Here is a 23,584-nt window from a genome sequence, read left to right as displayed (position 1 = left end):
TTACTTTTGGCTCTTTACTTTCTATCGGGTGGCCCCTAATTGGAGTTGGGAAGAAGGGATATATTTTCTTTAGAAAAAGTGATGAACTAGCATGTGTTGATTTGAGCACCCAAATAATTGAGGATATTGGTATTAAAGGAGAGCAATTTTGTTGTCAGATAGGAATTTACAAGGAAAGCCATTTTTCGGTAGGAGGATTAAATAATTAGTTATTTTTCTTGTTATATGACTATGGTTATTAGAGTTTTTACCTTTGTATACAAAGTGATTTGTCCACTGCTCAAATCATAATTATTATCAAGTATTTGACAAATTGCTTTATCAATTTTATTTTCAACGTTTACTCTTTTTTCGATTTGCAAACTGATCTTGTTTCTACTTCAATTGTAAGAATGATATTTTTTTTCTTTACTGAATGTGCTCTATTTTTAGCTTGTATTATATCTCTTTTCGAACTTCATTACATTCTGCTTGAAATATACATACCAATGTGTATAATAATATCGTTCTTTAGTTTTTTCGTTAACAATCCAAATCAGTTAACACGGCGCGTACATGCTTAGTAATTGTTGAGCTTATGAATTTTCAGTGGTTTTGCAAACAAAAATGTATAATACCCAAGCCTGCTTGTTTCAAGTATGTCTTACTATTGAAGTTTGATAAGTCTATGTGTAACCTTCATTTTCTCTCAATAAAGAATTTCTATTAGAGCTGTGGAACCTTGATGCAGAGAAACTTAGCAACAGTACAAGGTTGGTTTTAATTTCACATGATTTGTTTTGTTTTGCAGTAGACAAGTATGAATATATATTCAGTTTTCTGCTTGATGATTTTCCTTTTGCTACGCTCAGTTTCTCTATGTTTATGCACTTTAAGGTGATTTTTTGTATGCTCGTTATGGTGGTCGCTCGGCCAAGACCTATTGTGTTCAGATTTATAGTCTTTTACCACTTGGGTTGCAGCAAGAAGTTTATCAATTCAAGAAAGACATTAGTTATTGCACGTGTACTTGGATCAATACATAATTAATTCCTATTATTATTATATATATAAATCTCTAAAGTGCATGATGGGAAAAGGAATTCTGAATAAGGAGGATAAAAGTAAACAAAACAGATCAATCATGATCTTGTTGTGAAGGAGATTTGGAGCAAAAAGGGTGGTCACACATTGAAGAATCATGAGGTTCATGTGCAAGTGATTCAACGTGAGGAACCAAATGTTGAAAAACCAGTGAAGGATCTTCTGCATGAACAACCTAGCTATTACTGTTTTTCTTAATTTTCTTTCTCCTTTTTTAGGTAAGGGTTTGGCCCTCCATTTTTTGTATTTTTACACTTTTTTATTAATAGTATATGAGTGTGCTGCATATAATTATTGTTTCCTTGGAGTATCAACATAGTTAGGATGTCAAATAAACAACATGATGATTTTGCGTGCACTTTGTTTACCTAAAATGGATAATTTAGTTTATTTTTAAAGAGTCTCTGATACTATGCTAGTATTGTGTGCGATCGAATTGGAGAGTGTTGAACACGACACGAGAAAAAATGAAGTATTAGTGCATCATAGACCATAGCTAGCTATTGCATGTCATCCTTTCTTTCTTTGTTCTGCATTTGAGCTAAGCAATCATCAAATTAGTAAAGTTCAAGAAACGAAATTAATATAAATTAAGCCAAGCCCTTTATATTAGATAGATTATAATCTGATATCAATACACATCTCCTTATAGTAATCAATGCAGCGGCTAGCACTCTCATGTCATGGTTGAAGTTGGAAATCAAGTGATAACATTTTGTTCTCGCACTGTAATGTCGATTGGAAAATGCAATAACATGGACTTTTTTTTTTTTTTTGCTTTCGCACCGGTTTCCGACCCACCATTGGTGGGCGACTAATCCGGCTCGTGCGTAGAGGCACGCGCACTGGCCAAGCGTTGTTCCCCCTGGGAATCGAACCCGGTATTCCCCAGATGCATCCTTGGAAGGAGTTCCTCACCACTGGAGCCCAAGCAACTTGGTTCAATAACGTGGACTTTGATTGCAATATAAAGAATAACTAGTGATGATTTTTGCATTTATACTCTTTTACATTTGTTTTATTTTTCTCTTTATAAACTATCAAAACGAGGAAAATGACTTAAATACTACAAAATTGCGATGTAGGCAAACCATGTGGGATGCACGGTGTTAAATATATTCCCGTGTGGTTTAATTAACAAGGGAATTAGCGTATGCATGCAAAAATGTTTTGTACCATTCTATGTCATTCATTTATACTAGTGCAAATATAGGTGTTCACGATTGTAATATGGTTCAGTTTTGAGGTTATAAGTCACAAAAATCGAAAGATAAGCAATTTAAGTTGGTTTGATTGATGTAGTTTTTTGCGAGACAAAACAGTTTTTCGTTTTCAGCGTTTAAGTTCATGTTAAAAAGCTAAAACACAACTTATTTTCATCAATGTTTTCAATAATGTTTTAAATTTTATTTCATCCAACAATGTTTCCACCAAAATAAACCATATTAAAAAAGTTGATTAAAAGAACAAAATTTCTATCGTCATTTAAATGACATATAGGTCAAACAAGGTGAGTTCTCTCTTACGGTACTACCCAGGGATCAAATTGATGACCATTTATGAAGGAGTTAAAGTCTTTTATCACTTAATTAATTAAATTTTGTCAAAGGGGTTAATATATTTGACAAAAATGTAATTTTTCCCAAAGGGTTGGGAAATACAACAACGCGGTAAGAAACAACATTTGAAAATCAAATTGCCTCCTTCCACTGTGCCTTTTATTCCGGACCGGACAGTCACTCTTACCAAAAGACAATATTGCCCCTTCCACCTCTTCATATTCCTTTATTATAGTTAAACCCTTTTCTTCTTCATTCTCTTTTCTTTCTTTCAATCAAGGTATTCAAAACTCATTCTTCTACATTCTTTCGCTATTCATCTTTTCAAATGAATGAACCTTTTTTTTTTTTTTTTTTTTTGCTCAAGAAATGGAAATTCTTAATGATTTCATTTTTCGTCTTTTAAGATTTTCTGCTATCATAAAAATGTTAACTTTTTGAATTTCTATTGAAAAATAGCAAGTGGGTTTTTGACATTTTTGTAAACAGTTGCATTTTTTCTGTCAAAAAAATGAAAAGTTTAATTATTTTTTTTGTGTGTTGAATCATTGTGTGTAAGCAGATGGCAAAGGGTTGTTCCACTACCAGTAACAACTATGAAGCGGCTAGAGAACAAAGACTTGTGGAAAACAAGAAGAGGTTTGAGGTAATCACCACTTTGTTTTAAGATAATCTTAATCAGTAATTATCATTTCTTTACCTTAATCATGGCTTAAAACTGTGATTATGCATGTGTAAAATGCTTAGGACTTTCATGTTGATTGAAATCGAGGTTTTTAAATAGCGGTTGTGTTGCGATCTTTGATATTAAAGAAATAGTTTTCAAAAAACTTGACAAATATCAAGGTTTTCCATGTTTCTACAACCGCAATTGAATCTACATCAACCACATTTGACAAATATGTCTTGCGGTTTTAGAAACATCAAAAACCTTGATGGTGTGGCCTAAAATGTTGTTGCGGGTTATTTTTAAAACCTGATTGAGTAATATATATCAAAAAACTCGATCACTTAAAGTTTTTGAGTAGTATATATGCTTGTTTAAAAATTCAAGATTTCCGTGTTGGTTTAAGTCATGGTTTTAAATTGTGGTTGTGTTGCAATCCTTGATATTGCCAACATAGTTGTCAACTGTGGCTGTCGTGGTCAGCTCGCAGAAACATAAAAAACTTGATGCTGTGGCCTATATTGAGTAGTGTAAATGTCTGTGTAAAATATTCAAGAGTTTCATGTTGGTTTATATCATGGTTATAAATTGTGTTCGTTAAGTGATCCTTGATATAATGGAATTATTTGTCAAATGTGACTGATGCAACCTCAACCGCGTTACAAGATCATAAAAAACCTTGAGGTTGCGGCCACACTTCGTAGTTGGATTCTATTACAATGTTGATAGTAGTTGTGATAATGAGGTTTGAACCTATAGATTTATGCACACTACCTGTGTCCCTCACCACTACCATAGTCTTAGGCTTTGTTTGGGAGTTTGGAGGGGAAGGGAAGGGAGGGCTTTGGGGGTTTGAAAGAACAGACTAATACTTATGATTAATATACTTTTAATTTTAAGAATATTATAAGAACATAGATTGAATTTGAAAAATTCATATAAACCCTCCATAACCCCCCAAAACCCTCCCCCAATACAATTTTTGAGTTCCTTTTATTATGAGTAAAAAATTAACCTCCAAAGCCCTCTCCTCCCAATGTCTTCTATTTCTTCCATTTGCTCCTTCCTTTTTTCCAAAACCCTCCCCTCCCCTCCAAACTCCCAAACAAAGCCTTAGTGTCTTATATTTTGTTCTGTTTTGATGATTGCTTATTTTACATAATATCCCCTTTTGTTCTCAAGGATTTAGGAATCTCAAAAATTTCCAAAACATTGACTGAAATCGCAAGTCCAGCAAAGAAATCCACGGTAAACTTGCAATGTTTTTTATTTGGTTTTACTCTGTAAAGAACCAACATTTGGTCTGGCTTAGCTTTCCCTATTTCTCTGTGCAGAATCGTCTTTTCAGACCAAAATCAAAGACTAATGTTGTTCTGGAACCTAGACGCTCTTCTCGTGCCAGAAACTCAGTTCCTTCGTATGCTGAAGAGGTAAGCGGTGTTGCCTTGCAAAGTTCAAACTATCATTATGCAATGAATCAAACATAAAGTGTGACTCTGACTCAAGAAAGAAGATCGAATCACCTTTGTATAGTGGAATATCTAAAGCTAGTATGAATGGATGTAGTAGAAAAAAAATATATACTAGGATTATGTGGTTGAATTTTTTTGTTCCCCAAGACAAAAGAATCAGTGTTGTGTGGTTTTTTTTTTTTTTTTTTTTTTTCCTTTGAGAAATCCTTGATTCTTGAATTCAAATATTCAGCATTGTTTTCCAACATAATAGTTTTGCGGAAATATCTATTTGACAGTATATATTTCACTTTAATACAGTTTGGCACAGACCTTCCACAGTTGCGGAGGAGGGCAAGGTCAAGTTCATCATGGGGAAGGTGGTTAACTAACTAATTACTCATGACTTGTCTTTATTGCTGATTGAAATGTTAGTGACATGGTTATGGGAATCTCAGTTACGCTTATGCTGCAAGGCCACTGGATGAAATCAAAGTAGCTACAGCTCAAGAAAGAAAGCGTGCTTGGGATGCGGCAGAGGCACTCCAAATCAATTTGCAGTCTTCGAATCCAATATTTATCAAGTCAATGCTCCGGTCTCATGTTTATAGCTGTTTTTGGTTGGTAGGTTTCAGCTCTTACATCTTTATATATTGCCTGCACATTGTTAACCTTGTTGTTCATTCTTCAATGTTAACATTATTTATAATCAATTAATTTAACATATGATGTACTTCCTAATATATATTATCTTTATTTTGTCAGGGTCTTCCCAGTAGATTTTGTGTGGAACATCTTCCAAAGACAGATTATACAATGGTTTTAGAGGATGAAAAAGGCTTGGAATATGATGCTGTTTACCTTGCCCGTAAAACTGGGCTTAGTGGTGGCTGGAGAGGATTTGCATTGGAACATAAATTGGACGATGGTGATGCAGTAGTTTTTGAATTGGTTGAAGCAGCACGATTTAAGGTACTTTATGTTGCTGATTATCCAACTCTCTTATAACTTCAAAGGTTGTTATACTTGCCCGATCAATCTATTGTGATAGACAGAATAATAACTAAAACCAGCTTGGTGAAAATGTTAGTTGATGGTCAAAATAATTAAGTAATTAACTTATTTTGGTAGTTGTCCATGATTTGTTTTTGACAAAACTAAACTGTGGGAGGAATACTTTCAAATGGACTACCACTAACGAACTTTGATATTCAGAATTCTGAAATTATTTATAACACCCGCCTTTGATATTGAGTTTCTTCTTGAGTTCAAGGTTTTTCCTTTTTGTAATATTTTAAAATCTTACAAGACCAAATTAAAAGGTTTTATAAATATATTTATTGAGCTTCCACATCAGTTAGAGACAAGACCAAATTAATTCTTACAAGGGTTAAGCAATTCCTTACCTATTTTCTCATGTGCTAGCTTTTGAGGTTGAGTTAGGCCAAGTTCCAAATATAGTAATGACCTGTGAATAAACAAATAGGCAAAATAATGGTTACCAGTGAGGGGAAACTCTCATACGTTTGAACATAGCTTTTGTGGGTTCAGTTAGACCCTTCTAAATTCTAAAATGGTATCAGAGTTTATGTCATATGTGTTGCTGAGCCACCACTTATCACACCACCTGTAAAGGTCCTAACTTGCAACATTCATGCTCCAGATGTCTTGTCTTGAGTGTGAAAGGCGTCTGTTGGAGATCTCACATTTACCAGTGATGTCCAAAATAATTGTTATAAGTAGGAAATAGTGTTCTTCCTATGAGCTAGCTTTTGGAGTTTACTTTTAGGTTTGAAATTACAGTCAGGCCAAATTCTAAGTAGTTAGTCTCATTTAATTTTCTCAAACTAATAAAAAAAAGTAAATGTATTTTCCAAATTGACCATCATGGAAACTTGTTCTATAAGAAAGGTTTATTGAAAAATATAAATTTATTGAAGGATAATTTAGGTATAATAGTATTCAATATGAAAGTAGTGGACATTTCTTTATATTTGAGACCGAATGGAGTGTATGCTTGCTTTTTTGTGTGCAATGTTCTCTAAAACTGCTGGCCAGGCCCTTTTTTTTTTTTTGTTTGCAAATGTTCTCGGTAATGAAATGACACATATTATCTATATGCTTGCTTTAATCAAGACATCCAGTAGAAACAAAAAGCATTTATATGCAAGGTGGATCGAATGATGATATCGTGTCCTAACAGAATTCATATGGAAGTAAATAATATTCATGACAATACATTACTGCAGGTTTATATTGTTAGAGCATTTGAAAATATAGATGAAGAGGAAGAAAAAGAAGAAAGCGATGCTTTGGTGGAAGATGGAAATATGTGCACATCCAAAACAATAAAAAAATCTGAAACTGTGAAACCAAAGGAAGCTACAAAGAAAACTAGAATGCAAAAGGTATCTAAAGTACCTACACATGAGCCAAAGTCTGAAACTGTTAAATCAGAGGAAACTTCTAGGACAACAAGATCTTCTCACAAAAAGCAAAAGATATCTGATGTATCTACTGCAATTGAGCCAAAAGAGGATGCACACCTAGAAACAGTGAAACCAGAGGCAGCTACAAAGTTGCCAAACAAGAAAAGGAAGGCAAAAGAAGGTGATGTATCTAAGAAGATTCTTTTGGAAGATAATGCTAAAGCAATGAAGACTGACTCAGAGAGGAAGGAAGAACCTGTTGAGGATGTTGATGTTGAGCTAAAGAAAGTTAAGCTAGATGATAAAGCAAGCAAACCTGCTGCAGAAAAACCTCGGAAAATTCGAGCTCCAAAGTTTTTCAGAAAGAGAGGTTAGTCTTGGAGACCAGTTAAAAGGTTATGAAATACTGATCATTTTAAGGTTGTTTGAAATACTGATTGGCATAAGAAGTGAGCATCTCTTGTTCCCTTGTTATGGGTGATATTGTTTTATTTTATTGCATTTTAGGAACATGAAACTTTTATTTAGTGGAGCTTCTGTTTTGATATATGTAGCAGAATGGATTTTCAAAGTTAGTATAATTAGTATTCTCTTATTTCTTATCACTAAATTCCTTAACTACTCCCACCTAGTCAATCTTGGAGTTACTTCTTATCACTAAACTCTTAAATCTATATAACATACTTTTAAAAATGAATAAGGCACTTCTTCAAATCTGGGTGCATTTAGAATGGGAAAGGTAAAGCAACAAATGAATATAACTGATTAGCTTTTTATATTCACCTATTTTGGCTATGCAAGATTTCTTTTAGAAGAAAAGGCAAAATTATGCAACCGTCCTTTAAGTTTGACCACTATTTTGGATTGGTCGTGCAATTTATTTTATTTTATAAATTGGTCTTTTATGTTACATTTTTTTTGCATCGTTAGACCATAAACTTTGCTCCTCTTACACTATTGTCATTTATGTTATATTTTGTGATTGTGCGGATAACCCATGATAGAGATGAATTATTGTTTTAGGTTTGTGAATGCTTCATAAATGAAGATACTGCTGTATAAAATTAGATACTCTGGTTCTAAGGATTTTGGATTTAGTAATTTATATTTAAAGAATAAGTGAGAGGAGAAAGAAAATGAAAGAATCTTACATATCTACATGAGTTATCTCAATATTAAAATGTTATTCGTTCTATTTTTTAACCTAACTTGTGAAAAAGATCAACAATGCATACAACAGAAACGACCAATTTAGAAAAGAAAAAAAGTAATTAAAAGACCGATAAAAAAAATTGTCGAAGTGTAATATAAATTATATACAAAATCCAAAGTTTATCTATACTTATATCTTAATGAAAACGGTGACATTTTTCGAAATATTGGTATGAAGGCTTTTGTTTAGATTGGAAAAGTAAGTGCAATGTTAGAATTTAAAGAATGAACGTGAGAATGATTTTTGTGAATGTTTGGTAGAAGTGAAAATTAAAAGAAACAGGTGAAATTTTCTTATTTGATTGAGTAAAATGAAAGACAAGAGAAAAACACAATTATGTAAAGACTTGAATTGAATTAAAACTATTTTATCTTTTGTGTCATTTAAAAAATTTATATAGCTCAGTTGGCAGAGACATGCATTGTTATATGCAGAGGTCGGGGTTCGAACTCCAGACACCCCGTTTATTCATCTTGAAAAAAGGTAAATACTAACCACTAGGCACTACTTGACCAAAAAAAAAAGTTTTATATAGGTTTGATTCTATTTTTGGCTTGGCCCATCAAGTGTCATGATCGTGTGTTTTTAGTGTCTTACTATTTTTGGAGCAATTTTACCCTTAATTTTTCCTCTTTGCAGTTTCGAAGTCTTCTACCTCAATTTTTCCTGGTATTATGCGTATGTGGCAAAAATAAATGACATGGCAACCAACTCTTGTTTACATTTTTTTCAACTCAACTCTTGTTTATATGTTGAGTTTTGTTTGAATAAAACATAAACAAAAATTATAAAAAGAATTCTTGGGGAACCATCATGAAAATCTACAAAGGAGAGTATGCATAAGATTTTCATCTTTCCTAAATTTCCACATGCCCAACCAGAGATCAAAGAGCACGTGAACACTTTTATACTCTCCTATTGTACAAATTGTGGGATGAGAAAACATATGAAGAACTTGAATATTGACTGGCATATCCCGATTCATAACCGTTAGGTGAAGAATTCATGAGGAAAAATAATTGATGAATATGAGAAGATATAGTAAAGAATGAATTTGATTTAGGATTTCAATTCTAGGATTTCATTTGTGCCCTCATATTTCTATTTTTTCCATGTAATTTAAAAGAAATGGACCATGAAAATAAAATTTGGCTGTCATAGTATTATTTATTTTGGAACATCTGCACAAAATAGAGGGAAATTAGGCCGAGGACCACTAAAATGCAAATGGGTGCCAAAAAAAAAAAACTAAAATCACACAATAGTAATACTTGGGTGCCAAAAATGGAAATAAGTCTTTATTTTATCATAACTCATTACAAATCTGCTAGAACTCAACCAACGGTTTCACATAAATTAATGTATGATTTCTAAGCCAAAATTTTCACATAATTAAATATTTATACACGATAAAGAAACTAACAAATGGAAAAGTACAACATGCTCTCATGTATACTGGCCGCCGTATGCAGGACCAGAAATTTAAAATTTCAGTAGCTCTCCCTGCTACCTAGGACGATAAATCCATTGACCCTGCTCTACCACATCCCTCGAGAAAAGAGCCGATCAAATAAAAAATTCAACCCTAAGATAAAATTATACACATTTGCAAATGGAATACAAATCAGTTTAGAGGGAGAACTTGTGCAAAGAAAATATATATCGCGACTTGTTCCCAAAATTTGATATAACCTGCACCAAAACTCGGTGAGCTGGGAAGTGGGAACTTCTACTTTGTTAGATAGTAAGATCTTTAAATGATGCTAGTTTGCCGTTTGACGTGACAGATTCCACAATGTTATCACCCGGTGAATGGCTAGAACTACCATTTATGGTGGTCTTGCATATTTGATTGAGAGCAGAGTTGGGCGAGGCAGAGCTTTGACTACCCTCAAAGTATGTAGAGTATGGGAAAAACTCAGCACATCGCACTTTCCATCCTGCAAGCAAATTTCCATGGATGGATTATTATTTTGAGGAAATGAGAGGTTCTTGTGATGCATTACAAGGTTAACATACAGGGCAGGTACACAAGTTTAGAAACAGCTAAAATTTCAGTAAAAAGTAAAATTACACTTCAAATTCTTCTTTGCGGGGATAAAAGCAGTCAAATCTAAAATGTTGTCAAAACACAAACTATAAAATTGCATAAGGACATCAATCCAATACATGAATGACAAGATTTAAAAATAATAGTATGTTTGTAGCAAACATTTATTTTCCTTTTTCCTTGTTCTTTTATAAAAAATAAAAAAAAAATAAAAAATCTTGTTCTCCCTACAGCAGTTACTGATTTATTTTAATCTTGAAAAGTAACGTGGACCCTTAATATTAATGGAACATAAATAAGAACTGATCCAGATTGTACTTACTCAATGCAGCATCTTGATCATCAAGAACTGATCCAAGAAGTTTATGAACTGCAATACAGTCTTTAAGTGTCCATTCTCGGATTGGTCCAAGTGCTCCATTGCTATTAGAATAAAATATTGCATGATTAATATTACCATTAGACATATTAGAAAACTAAACACGAAACCAGACAAGAAAAGTAAAAAAGGAGAGAATTATGGAAAGTTTTTTCTTTTTTGCAATTAAAAATTACACACAGCAAAGCCCCTGAGATATAGAATAACACATGTTCAATATGTTTGAATGATCCGTTTTCAATTAATTTAATCATTTTTCAATTTTTTAACAGTTATTTCTCACTAGTTTGTGATTTATTTGATCTTATACTAACTACCCATTTGCCAACGGACACTCTTCCTTGTTTCCTTCCCTCAACCTTTTAGCAATAGGGAATTTTTCAAATAAAAAAGTAGAAACGGGGAAGTGGATTGTTATTTAGCAATGAAGAGTAGAAAACTAACTCTTCACATTTGTCTTCGTCTCCAAGACACCAAATCATCTCATGTACAATCATTTTCTAAAACTAACTCTTCACATTTCACTCATTGTTTGGGGACTCGTGAGATAAGTACAGCTCAGAAGAACCACAGATAAGTAAGGAAATTAATTACAATAAGCTGATCCATGTCAAGCCATGCTGAGCTATGATATAGGAAACCTTACCAATCAAAATATACAGTTTTGCATCACATGCCAATGTCATATGAGTTTGAAGATAGAGACAGATAGAATATATTGAGTAGGGTACTTTATAGCATGATGAAGCAAAAGATACTGAACATTACCTTGACACAGGGTTATTTGTTGAGCCTTCAATCAACTTGACAGCCTCGGCTCTCCTATTGGGATCTAAAATGTACATCATTTCTCCAAAAGCAGCTCTATGCATCATAGAACCTGCAAACAAAACGGGAAAAAACACAAACTTTCATAATCAGGCTTAAAACATCCAACACAGATTCACTGACATGTTTTCATAGCATATTGAGTATGACCTTCATGTTTTTCAAGGAAAAGGCTATTTGCCTCAAGAAGAGATTTCCCGTGCAGCTGACTGCTTACAAGTGAATAAAAGAGGAAGTTAGAATTGTTGAAATTATGGCATGTATTAAATCATCAATTAATCTAAAAAACTGTAAATATGATTGCCCTTAAAGACTACACAAGAAAGATAAAATGTGAACAGTCGCGTTATAGAACCTTATAGTTTGACGCTCAACTTCTAAGACACTCCAAACGAGTTTCTCACTGTCAGTCACGGGAGCATTCATGGATCCCACTTTATGGAAGAATTTAATCTGCAATGTATATACTTAGAAATTAATGACAACAGAAAGATAATCCATTTCCTTGGTGGAGAAAGGAACAAAATCACAATAGAGAGGATCATAAGAGAGACAATATATTCTGAAAAAATGGGACAAAAAAGAAGGGGGTGAAGGAAAGGGTGATTCCAAATTCAATGAATACAGAAGAAAACATACCAAGCAACGATGAGAATCAGGGTGTTCAGCATCCAATCTTAGTAATTGCTTTAAAGCCTACAAATAGAAAGATAAAGAACAATGCATGAATGACTGGCTTATATTCAAAAAATGGCAAAGTGTAATATAAATTATATAAACTAAAGATATACGAAATAAATAAATAAATAAATAAATAAATATTCACTTGATAAGCATAAAATCACAACAAGGAGCCCCTTAAACTCTTTAAATTTAAATTTCTAGGAAAATGGTCTTATTAAATTACTATAAGTCAGAGATAAGATGCTTGACAAAAAAGCTAGGCACCATGTTTAACAGATTAATACCTGGAAAGCTAGCAAAATCTTCTGTTTTCTCATGTATAATTCAAAGGAGAGCAAGTGTGTCTCCAGTGAATCAGGTGAATTCTTCAGCAGCAACTTCAAGTATTTTGTGGCTTCCAACAATGGATCTTCAACCTATGCAGGGAAAAGTTGCAAATTGAACAGGATAATATCAGTCCTAAATTATGATAACAAGAAGTGTTTATCAGAAAAAAATTCAGATGTATCACATGATTTTTGTTCACTAAGCATTTCCCTGATAAAGTTGGTATTCGACAAACCAAATTTTTGAATCCACTACACTGATGTTAGGTCTTAACAGTTTAGTTATGACATGTTGCATAATGATGATGAAACTGTGAAAGCAGTTTGTCTATTCAACAGGTAGTAGGTTTCCAAAACAACAAAGCACAAACAAATTTTCTCAGAATAGTATCGGAATGTTGTTTGAGAATCCAGCTTTGGAATAAGTGGGATTAGTTACATATATCATTATATTATATAATAAATTTAATCATGGATCTTCACCTAACATGGTGGGTTTTGTGGGAGAGAGCTTAACATGGTATCAGAGATGCCATGACCAAGTCGTAACTAATCATTCTTGTCCCCCCGTCCTAATTGGAAAGAGGTCAACTTAAAGTAGAGTATGCATGAGCATTGTCTGTAGTATGCACTTAAAATGTCTAAAGAGCTTTTGCATAAGGTCACATGTTAGAGACAATCTAAAGCCTAATTAACTCATCTCAATATTTTGGGAGAATTGGTTGATAGGTGAATTTACAGAGGAAAGTTTGATTTTGTATAATTATGAAGTTTAAAACAGGTCTCCATGTCGAACATGGAATGCAAATATAAGAATGTTAATGGGCAATATATGTACTGAAATTTAACCTGTAACAACTTTTCCCCCCGAGGATCTGGATCAACAGGCTTTGTATGACGTTTCCCAGATTTTGATATCCCACTAACACTTGATTCTTCATTTTTCTCTTCTGCCTCCTAAAAAGGAAATAAATCAATACCATGAATACTTCTGCAGCAACAAGTTCCATATAAGCTACAGAAATTATTATTACTTTTTTAGCTCTTGCTTCTGCCTTTCTCTGTTTTTGCTTCAATTTCTTTTTCTGAGCAGGAGGCAACTTGGACATTTCATCATCCTCCTCAGCTGTTGACTTTGGAGGAGAATCGTGCAATTTTATATAACACCTGCAGTGGAAAGCGTTATATACATGCGATCAAAGACAAGATCAGAAATAAATTCCATTTGTTTATACATACTCCAAATTGGACCGTTATGGAAGTCCCAAAAAGATATTGCTTTAAGCCACAAAATTATGAGCGCATACCAAATGATATGCAAATTGCAAAAATAACAAAACTCTTAAACTTTATGAGAACCAAGGCAGAGAAACTGTTTGAAATATAATATTAATATATTAATGTGTATTCACTTAATAAACTTCAACTTTTAAATAATTAGTTTATGAAGTGATATCAAAGCCTCTATGACAAGTGGTCTAGAGTTTTATCCCTGTAATCTACACCTTTCTAGTAAGTTGAATTTCTACACATGGTAAGTAGACCAAAGCATTGTCCATAATTCTAATTCAAAGGCCTTTAGTGTGAAAAGGCATGTTAGAAACATAAGATAAAGCCATTTGTGTCTTCACTTAATAGCTTAAGCTTTTGAGACAATTGGTTCATGACCGAAACAATTGGGGGAAAGTTTGCTATTCAGTTCTAGATACAATTTGCAACTCAAGTGTAGGAATAAAGATTAATGCACGAACCCAAAAAGCACGGCATAACTTTAATTAGCATATAAAACAACTCATACAGTAAACCAATTATATAAAAGATAACAAACATTCACCTGATAGCTCCAGCAGCTGCTTTACGAAAATATGCATGCGAATGCAATCTGTCTTGAAATTGAAGCATTTCCACATATGTACGCAATGTCATTTTCCTTAAGCAGTATGAATGAAAATCAAATTGGTCTTCAGTAATATCTGCATAATGCTTCTCCACTGCCAAGAATTTTTTGAGAGACAGCCCAAGATCCCCTTGGCGGAAGTAGCTTTCAGCAGAGGCAAGCTCATACCTTCGTAAGATAGATGATAAAAACAGTGTTACACATAATGAAACGTCTACATTGCAAAGACAGAACAAAATGCTATGCATCATTAAATACAGACCACATGCACTGCATGTCATGGAGGTTGTTGTGTTGATCCCCGTCTTTTGTGAATAGCACGGCAGTTTTTTCTGCCAAAACCACCTGGACAATAAGGGAATTTTACACAAAAAACAAAGTCAGAAAAAAGCAACAGAGAAAGCTACCAAAATTACAAAGATCAAGTTCGAATGAAAATCAAAGAAATAGACAGAAAAACCTGATCAGCCTGCAGCATGCGTTTCACACAGTCACTATTAACATAACGATCACCGAGATCCATACACCTAGCTTCATCTGCAAATGCAGCAGCAGCAGCCAAATCACCAGCATGCTTCAGTATCCGACTCTGTATTCAAAGACATGCAATGATTATTCAACAGTTTTCTAGTATGTTATACTGTCAGGGTAAATCACTGATCATCACTAAACCCAACCACATCAACTCGTTTTCACTCTATATATGAAACACAACTCTTATTAAATCATCCAACCTGCTTCCTTTTTCTTGGTAATAAAAATACAACAAAGTAGTCTTCAATAAACATTTTCAACTTTTAGAACCCGTTTATTAGCCATGAAACTATATGTAACCTTTCAAATGACTAGAGAAATATATAGAATGTGTTTGTCTAAGCTTTTGAAAAAACAAGAATTAAAAAAAAAAGGATATTTTTCGTAAACTACTTTAAGTAGTTGATTGAGTAGCTTCTAAAACTAAAGCCATAATTACAACTATCTTTTAAAGTTAAAAGTGAGTTTTGTAATTCTGCCAACCGAACAATAGTTTCTAAAACTAAAGCCATAATGTCAAGTTCATTTTCAGTAACTTACAAGAGAAAGATAATAGAAACAGTTTAGCCCAAAGGTTTTGAAAAGAAATGCATATCGAAATGCAATATTTCACAGTAACTGGTGATTTAGACTTCTTAGTGTTGTGAGTCTCTGTAAATTATTTATGCTACTTACACTTGCTAAAGATAATTAGGAAAACCATAGTTAACAGTGTTCTTTAATTAAAATATTTTCTTGACTAGAATATAAAGATATACACATACATATACACACAGACAAATATAGCAAGAGCATATTTAAGAATGAAATATTCCTGAAACAATCCGAAAGCAAATTATAAATAAACCTTGGCAGAGTATAGATCAATGACAGTAGGTGTGTGTTCTATAGCCTCATTAATTTTAGAAAGTGCTATTTCATATTGGCCACGCCTGTCATAATGCTGCACCAATAAAATTTCAGAGTAAGAAAAACAGAAAATGGAAGAACACAAAAAAAATGTATCATATGAAGTCCCCAAAAATAGTCACAAACCTGAGCCAACAAGAACAAAGTCCACAAAAAAGTTGAAGGGGGCTCTTTTTCCACCCTGTATGCCAAGATAGTTAATGGTTAGTGATCCAGCACAAAATACAAGTTCAAAAGCAACAAAATTTCCGTGTCAACTATAAGGTCTTTGCTAGTGTTGCAATCAGATAGAATTTTCCTGGGATCTTTCCACCACGTATAACTTTTTAGCCAATTTGGCTTATTCTCCCACTAGATGTGCATTATTTCTTCTTTTTCTGAAAAGTTTTCTGCTATCATCAAAAACTATAAGGGCCAAAATTTTGGTTGTTTCAATTTAGGAGAATTTACTGGGAACCACAATACATATGTGACATGTAAAACCATTAGATGGCTGCATCAATTTCCATAATTCATACATACGTATTACCATCCTGGAGGTGGGCAGTAGAAACAGAAATTGAACCTGAACCTAATGGGAACCCATAAACATTATCCAAAATAGATAGGGTTTTACCTATTAAATGGGTCTGAGAGACCTACAGTGAGGAATTACCAACAAATTTATGGTTATTGGTGCAGGTAGCATGGGTACTATAGAACCAACTCAATCCACATCCGCATAATGTGTGTTATATTTTAAATTACAAATATTCTTTAAATTAAGATGGTGCACTTAGCAATGTGTTTTTCAGGCTGATGTTTAATACCTTAGTAAAATAACATTGTTGTTTTGCAATAATATCATTAATGCAAAACTCGTCTAATCCTTCTGAAGGAAAGAATTATTGATTTTACATAAAACATTTTGGAATTAAAAATTGTGAGAATAAATGAATTCAGAAGAAGTCTCAGATAATATATTAACATATAAGTCTCATAATATATTAACATATAAGCTTTCCCTTGTCCCACATGAACACGGTAATCGTAATTCTTGTGCTAGACACAGGCGATGAATGACTGATAGTAATTGTGTATATCTTACCTCCCAGGGTATTGACCGGTCGTCCTAATAGAGTTCTCTAACTCAAGAATAATTTGTTCCAAAATGTCTGCCTGGAAAAAAATCAGAACCCGCAAAATAAGCAACGGTATTTTCTACCCACCATAATATACAGTATTACAATAACAAGACAAAATATTTGAACAGTCAAATTTAAGTAATTAAACTAACCTTCCCAGGGTGATTGTATAAAGAAGAAAGATCTGAGAATAGAGATGGAACTCCCTAGAAAGGAAACAAAATGAAATCACATTTTGATTTTGAAGCTTGTAAAATAGGAAGAACATTATACCAAAGAGGATTTGTACATACCTTAGTCAGGAGAGGTCTAATATAACTATCTGCTGCTTCTCGAAATCTGTCACCTTGAAGAAAATCTAATGGTATTCTCTGATAAAAAAATAATAATATCAGATTAATTTCATTACAAAAACTTAGGTGAGGCGGTCAAATAGCACTACTTGCATTGACCAGCAAAATTCATAAATGATGTCGCAGCAAGGATCAGTGAAAAGATGCCCCCCCCCCCCCCCCCCCCCCCCCCGAAAAATACACCGGCTATGCTTATCAAGGTATACCATCCCAGTTTACCCACATTTTTGGTTTAACAACAAAATCCTTGCCTCCTTTTGGGGGAGGGGGGTTGCATGGATGATATGGAAAAATAATAAAGTGATGATTGTTATGCATGAAGATGAAGGCAGGCTATTAAACTTAAAAAATTATATAGAATACAATACAAGCATTGATTGCGCTACCTTAACAGCAGATGACCGCTTAAATTGCTGCCCAAGTGTTTTGTACAGGGTATCTAATCGATCTATTTCATCAGGAGAAAATTGACCATTTTCTGAATATAACCCAACACATCGTTGAAGGCCTTCATAGTATCTGAGCATCAACATGAAGAACAAATAATTAGTCATCTTTCTATAATAAGGCAAGACAAAAAACAATACATACTACCTGGAAAGGAATTATTATGCATAATATCATTAAAATGACCTAAACATTCTATAACAAAAAACATTTCAGAGATGTTTAAACTTGTGTCTCTTGCTTCTATAGGTCAGGCATTATCAAAGACAAAACCAGATACACATAAAAAAATATAAAGTCACAAAAAGGAGCCAAATGAAACAAATGTTAAACCATCCGAGCTAAAGCTATTATGCTTCTAGCTAATGCAAAAAGGAAACAATAAAAGTAGGAGAACATAAAGAAGAAATACATCTAGACATGCATTGCAATCGAGACATTAGCCAGAAATTTCACCTATAATTGTCTGGATTCATGGAAAGCAATGCCTGGTACAATTTCTCGCCTTCTTCTAAGCGACCAAGCTTGACTATTAGTGAAACCTCTTGTTCTTTATATCCAAGCTTATCAACCTGAAAAGATATAATCCGAAACAAGTAATGAAATCATGTCTTTCAAGCATAACAAGTTCATTATCAAATTATCTCAGTAAATAAAACTCATACAATTTTTGACTCCTTCTTCTGCAACTCCTCAAGACCTCTTTCAAAAGATCCACATTCCTCTAACAAAGAGACCTGAACAGAGATGATTTATGCAGAAAAAATATTAATACTGATATTTGAACAATATGAAAGACATCATATCCCTAAACAACATGCACAAGTAACAGCAGAATGATAACATTCAAACAAAATATTATTTGACTAGAGTCAGCAGAGAAAGCTTCATTTTATAGTTATCATGATGCATAAGGTAATCATCGACATTTACTAAAGCTCAAAAATGGCAAAAGCCAATTCAAAATCCTATCATCTTATAGCAAAATCTAAGCATGCATAAGTTACATCAAACAATAAAAAAAATGTAAAAAGGACTTGTGCAATCAACAGGAAACAATAGTAGAAATTAGCCAGAGGAAATACCTTATATAAAATCATTTCACCATGCTCAATCCGTTCATTTTCTGGAGGATAATCATCTTCTAATGTCCCTTCATATGCTTCCAGAATTTCAATAGCTTTTGATGCACTGGTTTCATATTTGAAGTTCAGAACAACAAACAACCAAAATAAAATTTTAAAAGATTTCCATTTCAATAACACCCACCAATGTTACCAAGGCCAAGGTACTGACATGATAGATTGAAAAAAAGGCATTTAAACCTTTCTATGCACCATTTATGCATATAAAATAATGGAAGGGAAAAATCGAAAAGAAAATAAAAAACGGCGTTAGAGGAAATAGTTTTCCCCACAATTTGACCACTGTAGTTTATGATTGATATCTGAAGATAACTATAAAATCCTTGAAAATTTTAATATAGTTTTCTAACTAACACTCTTCACACAATAGTCAATATCCCTTTGTACTGAAATTTCAAATAACATCTCTCTGTGGACCCCGTTACAATATAAAGGAAGGAGAGGTGACTAAGATGTGTTTGATATTTTGGTGATCCTCTCTACCCCATTATCTTAGGTCCACCGTAGTATTTACCATTAAAAAACATGCAAATAATCACATAATATATTATCGCAAAAGCATCAACAAATTAAACAACAGAAATTTTGGCAACAAACGATGGTCCTAAGCTGCTAGTTATTATAAAGGCAGCTCAAGCAATCATCACTAGGAAAAACAATTTACTTTGATGTAAAATAAAATCATACTTAGAGTTCAAATGATGTGAAACAGCAAATCCAATCCAGTTCATGCGATGATTTGACTTAAGAGTCAGAAGTTGTTGCCGCGTCTCAACAAAGCCAGATAAATCTCGCATTTGAGCCTGTCAATGAGGTAAATAAAATCATATCACACATAAGAAATAAGTGCATCAGAGAGGAATCCATTAAGTCTGTGGTTGTGCATTATGAAATGTGATGGTAAAATGTCATTGCAAAACATTTGTTAGCTACAGACTCCCGTACGTGATGAGAGAACCCCCCCATTGTATATGACTCCCTTGCTTATGGATTGGAAGATTACAATGGGAAAAGATTGGGGAAATTTTTTTCCCGCCTTTATTGTTAATAATCCAGCATAAGTTCAATTACATATATCATTCTGGAAATATTCTACAAGAGGTTTATCCTGAACTCAAAATGAATATAAGACAGTAGCATTCTGATTTCTGACTTAAGTACCCACAAACTTCAGAGACAAACAAATTTAGATAGGAAATTGCAGTGTCATAAAAGGAAGTGTCATTTCTAGCAATCATGTTGAACAGAGTTCTTTAAAAAGTTATTTCCATATCAAACTAACCAACACCAACATGAAGAAACATGTTTATGTTCGGGAAATGTCCAAATATGATGCTTGTGGAAGAAAACTCGCACCCAAGTTTACTCCACTGTAGAGAAAGCAATGACAAAATTTCTATATGTATGACTGCTAAAGTAAACCAAAATAGAAACAAGAATTTTATGTGTTACCTGCAAGAGAGATAGATCACGTAAGATTTCAATATTGTCAGGATCTATCCTTAGTGCATTTCGATAGCACTTGATTGCTTCCCTGTATTCTCGGTCGGACCGATAGAGAAGACCATAAACATGCCAGCAAACATGACTCTTAAGGTCATTCTGCAGCAGAGTAAAAAATTAAGCTTAGAGAATCAGATGATAAAAAGTTGAAAGATTGATAAATGGTGCAAAATCGAAGGCAACGTACCTTCAATCCTTGGCGAACCAGTTCATATGCTTCAGATTTACGATCCATGCAATTTAATGTCAAACCCTTCATCGATAAAGTTTCTATCAACCAGAAGGGGGAAACAGAAACATAAATAAGAAAAACGCCCAATGAAACATGATAATTAAGATATGGAGAGAGGAGCGCTTGTGTAAAACAAGATAAGTGTTTTGTGTTATTCCAACATATAACAAAGAAATAAAATATTCAAGACAGGCGCATGTTTGAATTGGCGGTGAGTTTGGCATAATTATGTCAGACCACCACGATTTTCACCGAAGCTACACTTTGAAACTTCAACAAAATCACGGTGTCAACGTGATTTCATATAACTCCTCGAGACACCAAACATGCACGAAGAAAAAGCATGCAGAAGCAAGTACCAAAAAAGCATACCTCCATGATCTGGAAACTTTTTCAAAATGGCATCGGCCGCTTTGAGACCCTTTTTGTATTGTTTGGTTTCATAGGATTTCTGCAACAACACCAAAAAAAAAAAAAAGGGAACTTAGAGCCCCACTAACAATAGCATTTCACCACTCCTAAATTCCCAATAACAATGATTATTAAATTAATCACAAAATTATAAGCATTCATTTGATTTTTCTTTTCCTATGGGGAAAACCGAACCCCAGCCTAACACATGTCTATTAGAAAACACGGATAACCCTGGAGTTAAATCATATAACACGGTAGCTATTTAACTCTAAAACTAAACCCCATTCTTCAAATGAGACATTGCACCTGTTTGGATTGGCTTATTTGAGCTTACATGCTGACATAAGTTTTGTGAAACTGTTTGAGAGAATTTACATAAGCAGCTTATGACATTGTTCATAAAAAAATTTGAGCTTATTTTTATACGTTCTCCAAGATAGATTACGAAAACAGCTTATAACTACGGAAAAAAAATTAACTTTATTTTATCTTTTACTATAAAAATAACTTATACATAAGATAAGTGTTTGTGTTGTAAGCTGCAAATAAAATGCTTATCCAAACAGAAGTACAGAACCATAGAAACAGGAAGAAAAAAAACAATGACCAATAAATTCAAACATCTTATTTTCATTCTATTCCCTTCCAATTTCAATAAAAAATAAAAATAAAAAAAAATAAAAAATTTCATAAATTTGATAGCATAGCTAAGTAATTCATTCATAGCCAAGTAATTAATTCATGTAAACTACAAACACATTGATAAAGTGATAAATATTATTAATTTAAATAAAACTATGAAATTCATAATCTCAGAGAGAGCGGTTGAAATTGAATTAACACTGAATATCACCAATTCGATTAATTTAGTGGATTATGAAGAAGTAAAAAGTAAGCATAAAAAAAAATCTAGGGTTTATGAAAAAGGGAAGGAAGAAGAAGAAATTGGATCTGGCGAAGAGAAAGGAAGCTTACAACAATGAGTTTGAAGAGGTTGGCCTCTTTAGGAGGAAGAGAAGCACCCATTGTCGTCGTCGTATCGGAGTGAGTTGGGAGGTGCGAATAGCGAGAGAAACAGAGAAAGGGGTTGTGACGAAGAGATGAGAATAATTATGAAGTGAATTGAATTGAATTTGAGAGATTCTGGATTGCGTTTTACTTATAAACTGCAGAAAGAGACAGCAGCCAGCGTGCAACCCTACTTAAGTACTCTTCTCAACTCCAACCCAATGGAGAGGAATCTACAAACTAGTAGTCACTTGCTACTTCTTGGGTCATTCATACTACTTTTCTATGTCTATTTTTCCTTTTTATTTTTGCTATAAATCTATTCTATACATATTTACATTTTGGTCCCTTAATTTTATTTCATAATTTTATTTTTAGGTAGACAACAATGGACATCTCAAACTCACATGCACAATTGTGGGATTTTAAATTCAAACTTTAGTGAAAGTGTTTAGTCTAGCAATTAGGCATTGTTTTTTGGTTTTTTTTAACTCAATATATGGCCAACTAATTGGAGGGTTCAATCTGATCGTCCACTTTTGAGGTCTACAAAGCCCTGAATGGACCAATCCATCGAAATTGGTATCGGGAGACTTGAATTTACGACCTTGAGAGGAGCGCACTCCAAAGTCTCGAGTAACACCGTCAGACCAACTCAAGTGGTTTACGATATAGGGCATTATTACATATGTTTATGAGGTCTAATTCAATTGTCAATGTTGCTATTGTTGTGGTTAAAGTTGTAAACTTGTTTTGAACTAGGGACTTAAGAGTTGTGTGTGTTAGTTTAAGGTTATTTGTCACTTTATCTAAACAATATTATGGTCAAATTGATACAAACAGAAGTGTTAGATGATGAGGAGCATTCAGTTTTATTCATACTTGAATCATTTGCCCTCTTTAACTAAGTTAAGGTTCGAAAAACCTACTTCCTCATAAATTTATTTGGTTTATATAAGCCTAATCAACAATATCCACCATGTGAGCTTCGTCTTCATCGTCACTTTTGAGATCCTCAAGTGATTGATTCTCGTTTCCATCTTTTTCAAGTTTCATGTCAATTTCACTTGATGTTTTGGCTAAGTTGTGGTGATGCATATTGAATTTTCTCGGTATATCAAAAGAATATTTGCTTTGATGCATTACATTTTCATCTTATGTTCTTTGGAATTATATTCCCAAAAAGCAGGATAATGTTCCTAAATCGGTCATCTTTGACCATTGATGACTTAAAAGTTGCTATAGCATTCTCATTGATTCTAGTATCTAGAAGATCATCTACATATATACAAACTAGTAACGTACCTCTATATGACACGAAAAGCCATAAACTTTCTTACCAGAGACCC

The 23,584-nt window shown here is 33.4% G+C and overlaps 2 protein-coding genes across 2 annotated transcripts; one reads left to right on the top strand and one right to left on the bottom strand.

Moving 5' to 3' along the window:
* The first annotated feature begins 2,781 nt into the window (after positions 1–2,781).
* Positions 2,782–7,794, top strand: LOC11431557 (B3 domain-containing protein Os05g0481400). The gene is made up of 8 exons (XM_003597750.4): positions 2,782–2,922; positions 3,205–3,288; positions 4,492–4,557; positions 4,644–4,739; positions 5,082–5,140; positions 5,219–5,384; positions 5,526–5,732; positions 7,010–7,794. Exons 2-8 carry the CDS (start codon positions 3,205–3,207, stop codon positions 7,562–7,564), a joined length of 1,233 nt encoding a protein of 410 aa, XP_003597798.2. The 5' UTR covers positions 2,782–2,922; the 3' UTR covers positions 7,565–7,794.
* A 1,878-nt stretch (positions 7,795–9,672) lies between these two features.
* Positions 9,673–22,508, bottom strand: LOC25487937 (N-terminal acetyltransferase A complex auxiliary subunit NAA15). The gene is made up of 26 exons (XM_024777222.2): positions 22,203–22,508; positions 21,186–21,264; positions 20,769–20,851; positions 20,531–20,680; positions 19,766–19,881; positions 19,019–19,124; positions 18,599–18,670; positions 18,390–18,505; positions 17,873–18,005; positions 17,427–17,504; positions 17,286–17,339; positions 17,097–17,167; positions 16,136–16,190; positions 15,948–16,043; positions 15,027–15,155; positions 14,829–14,911; positions 14,504–14,734; positions 13,704–13,836; positions 13,519–13,626; positions 12,628–12,759; positions 12,299–12,355; positions 12,015–12,112; positions 11,810–11,868; positions 11,600–11,711; positions 10,775–10,875; positions 9,673–10,342 (listed from the first exon to the last, which is right to left on the bottom strand). Exons 1-26 carry the CDS (start codon positions 22,251–22,253, stop codon positions 10,140–10,142), a joined length of 2,706 nt encoding a protein of 901 aa, XP_024632990.1. The 5' UTR covers positions 22,254–22,508; the 3' UTR covers positions 9,673–10,139.
* Between the last annotated feature and the right edge of the window lie 1,076 nt (positions 22,509–23,584).

The sequence above is a fragment of the Medicago truncatula genome, chromosome 2 (assembly GCF_003473485.1).
Source record: "Medicago truncatula cultivar Jemalong A17 chromosome 2, MtrunA17r5.0-ANR, whole genome shotgun sequence".
Lineage (NCBI taxonomy): Eukaryota > Viridiplantae > Streptophyta > Magnoliopsida > Fabales > Fabaceae > Medicago > Medicago truncatula.
Note: the sequence above shows the minus strand (reverse complement) of the source record. Positions and strands in the feature narration are given on the sequence as shown.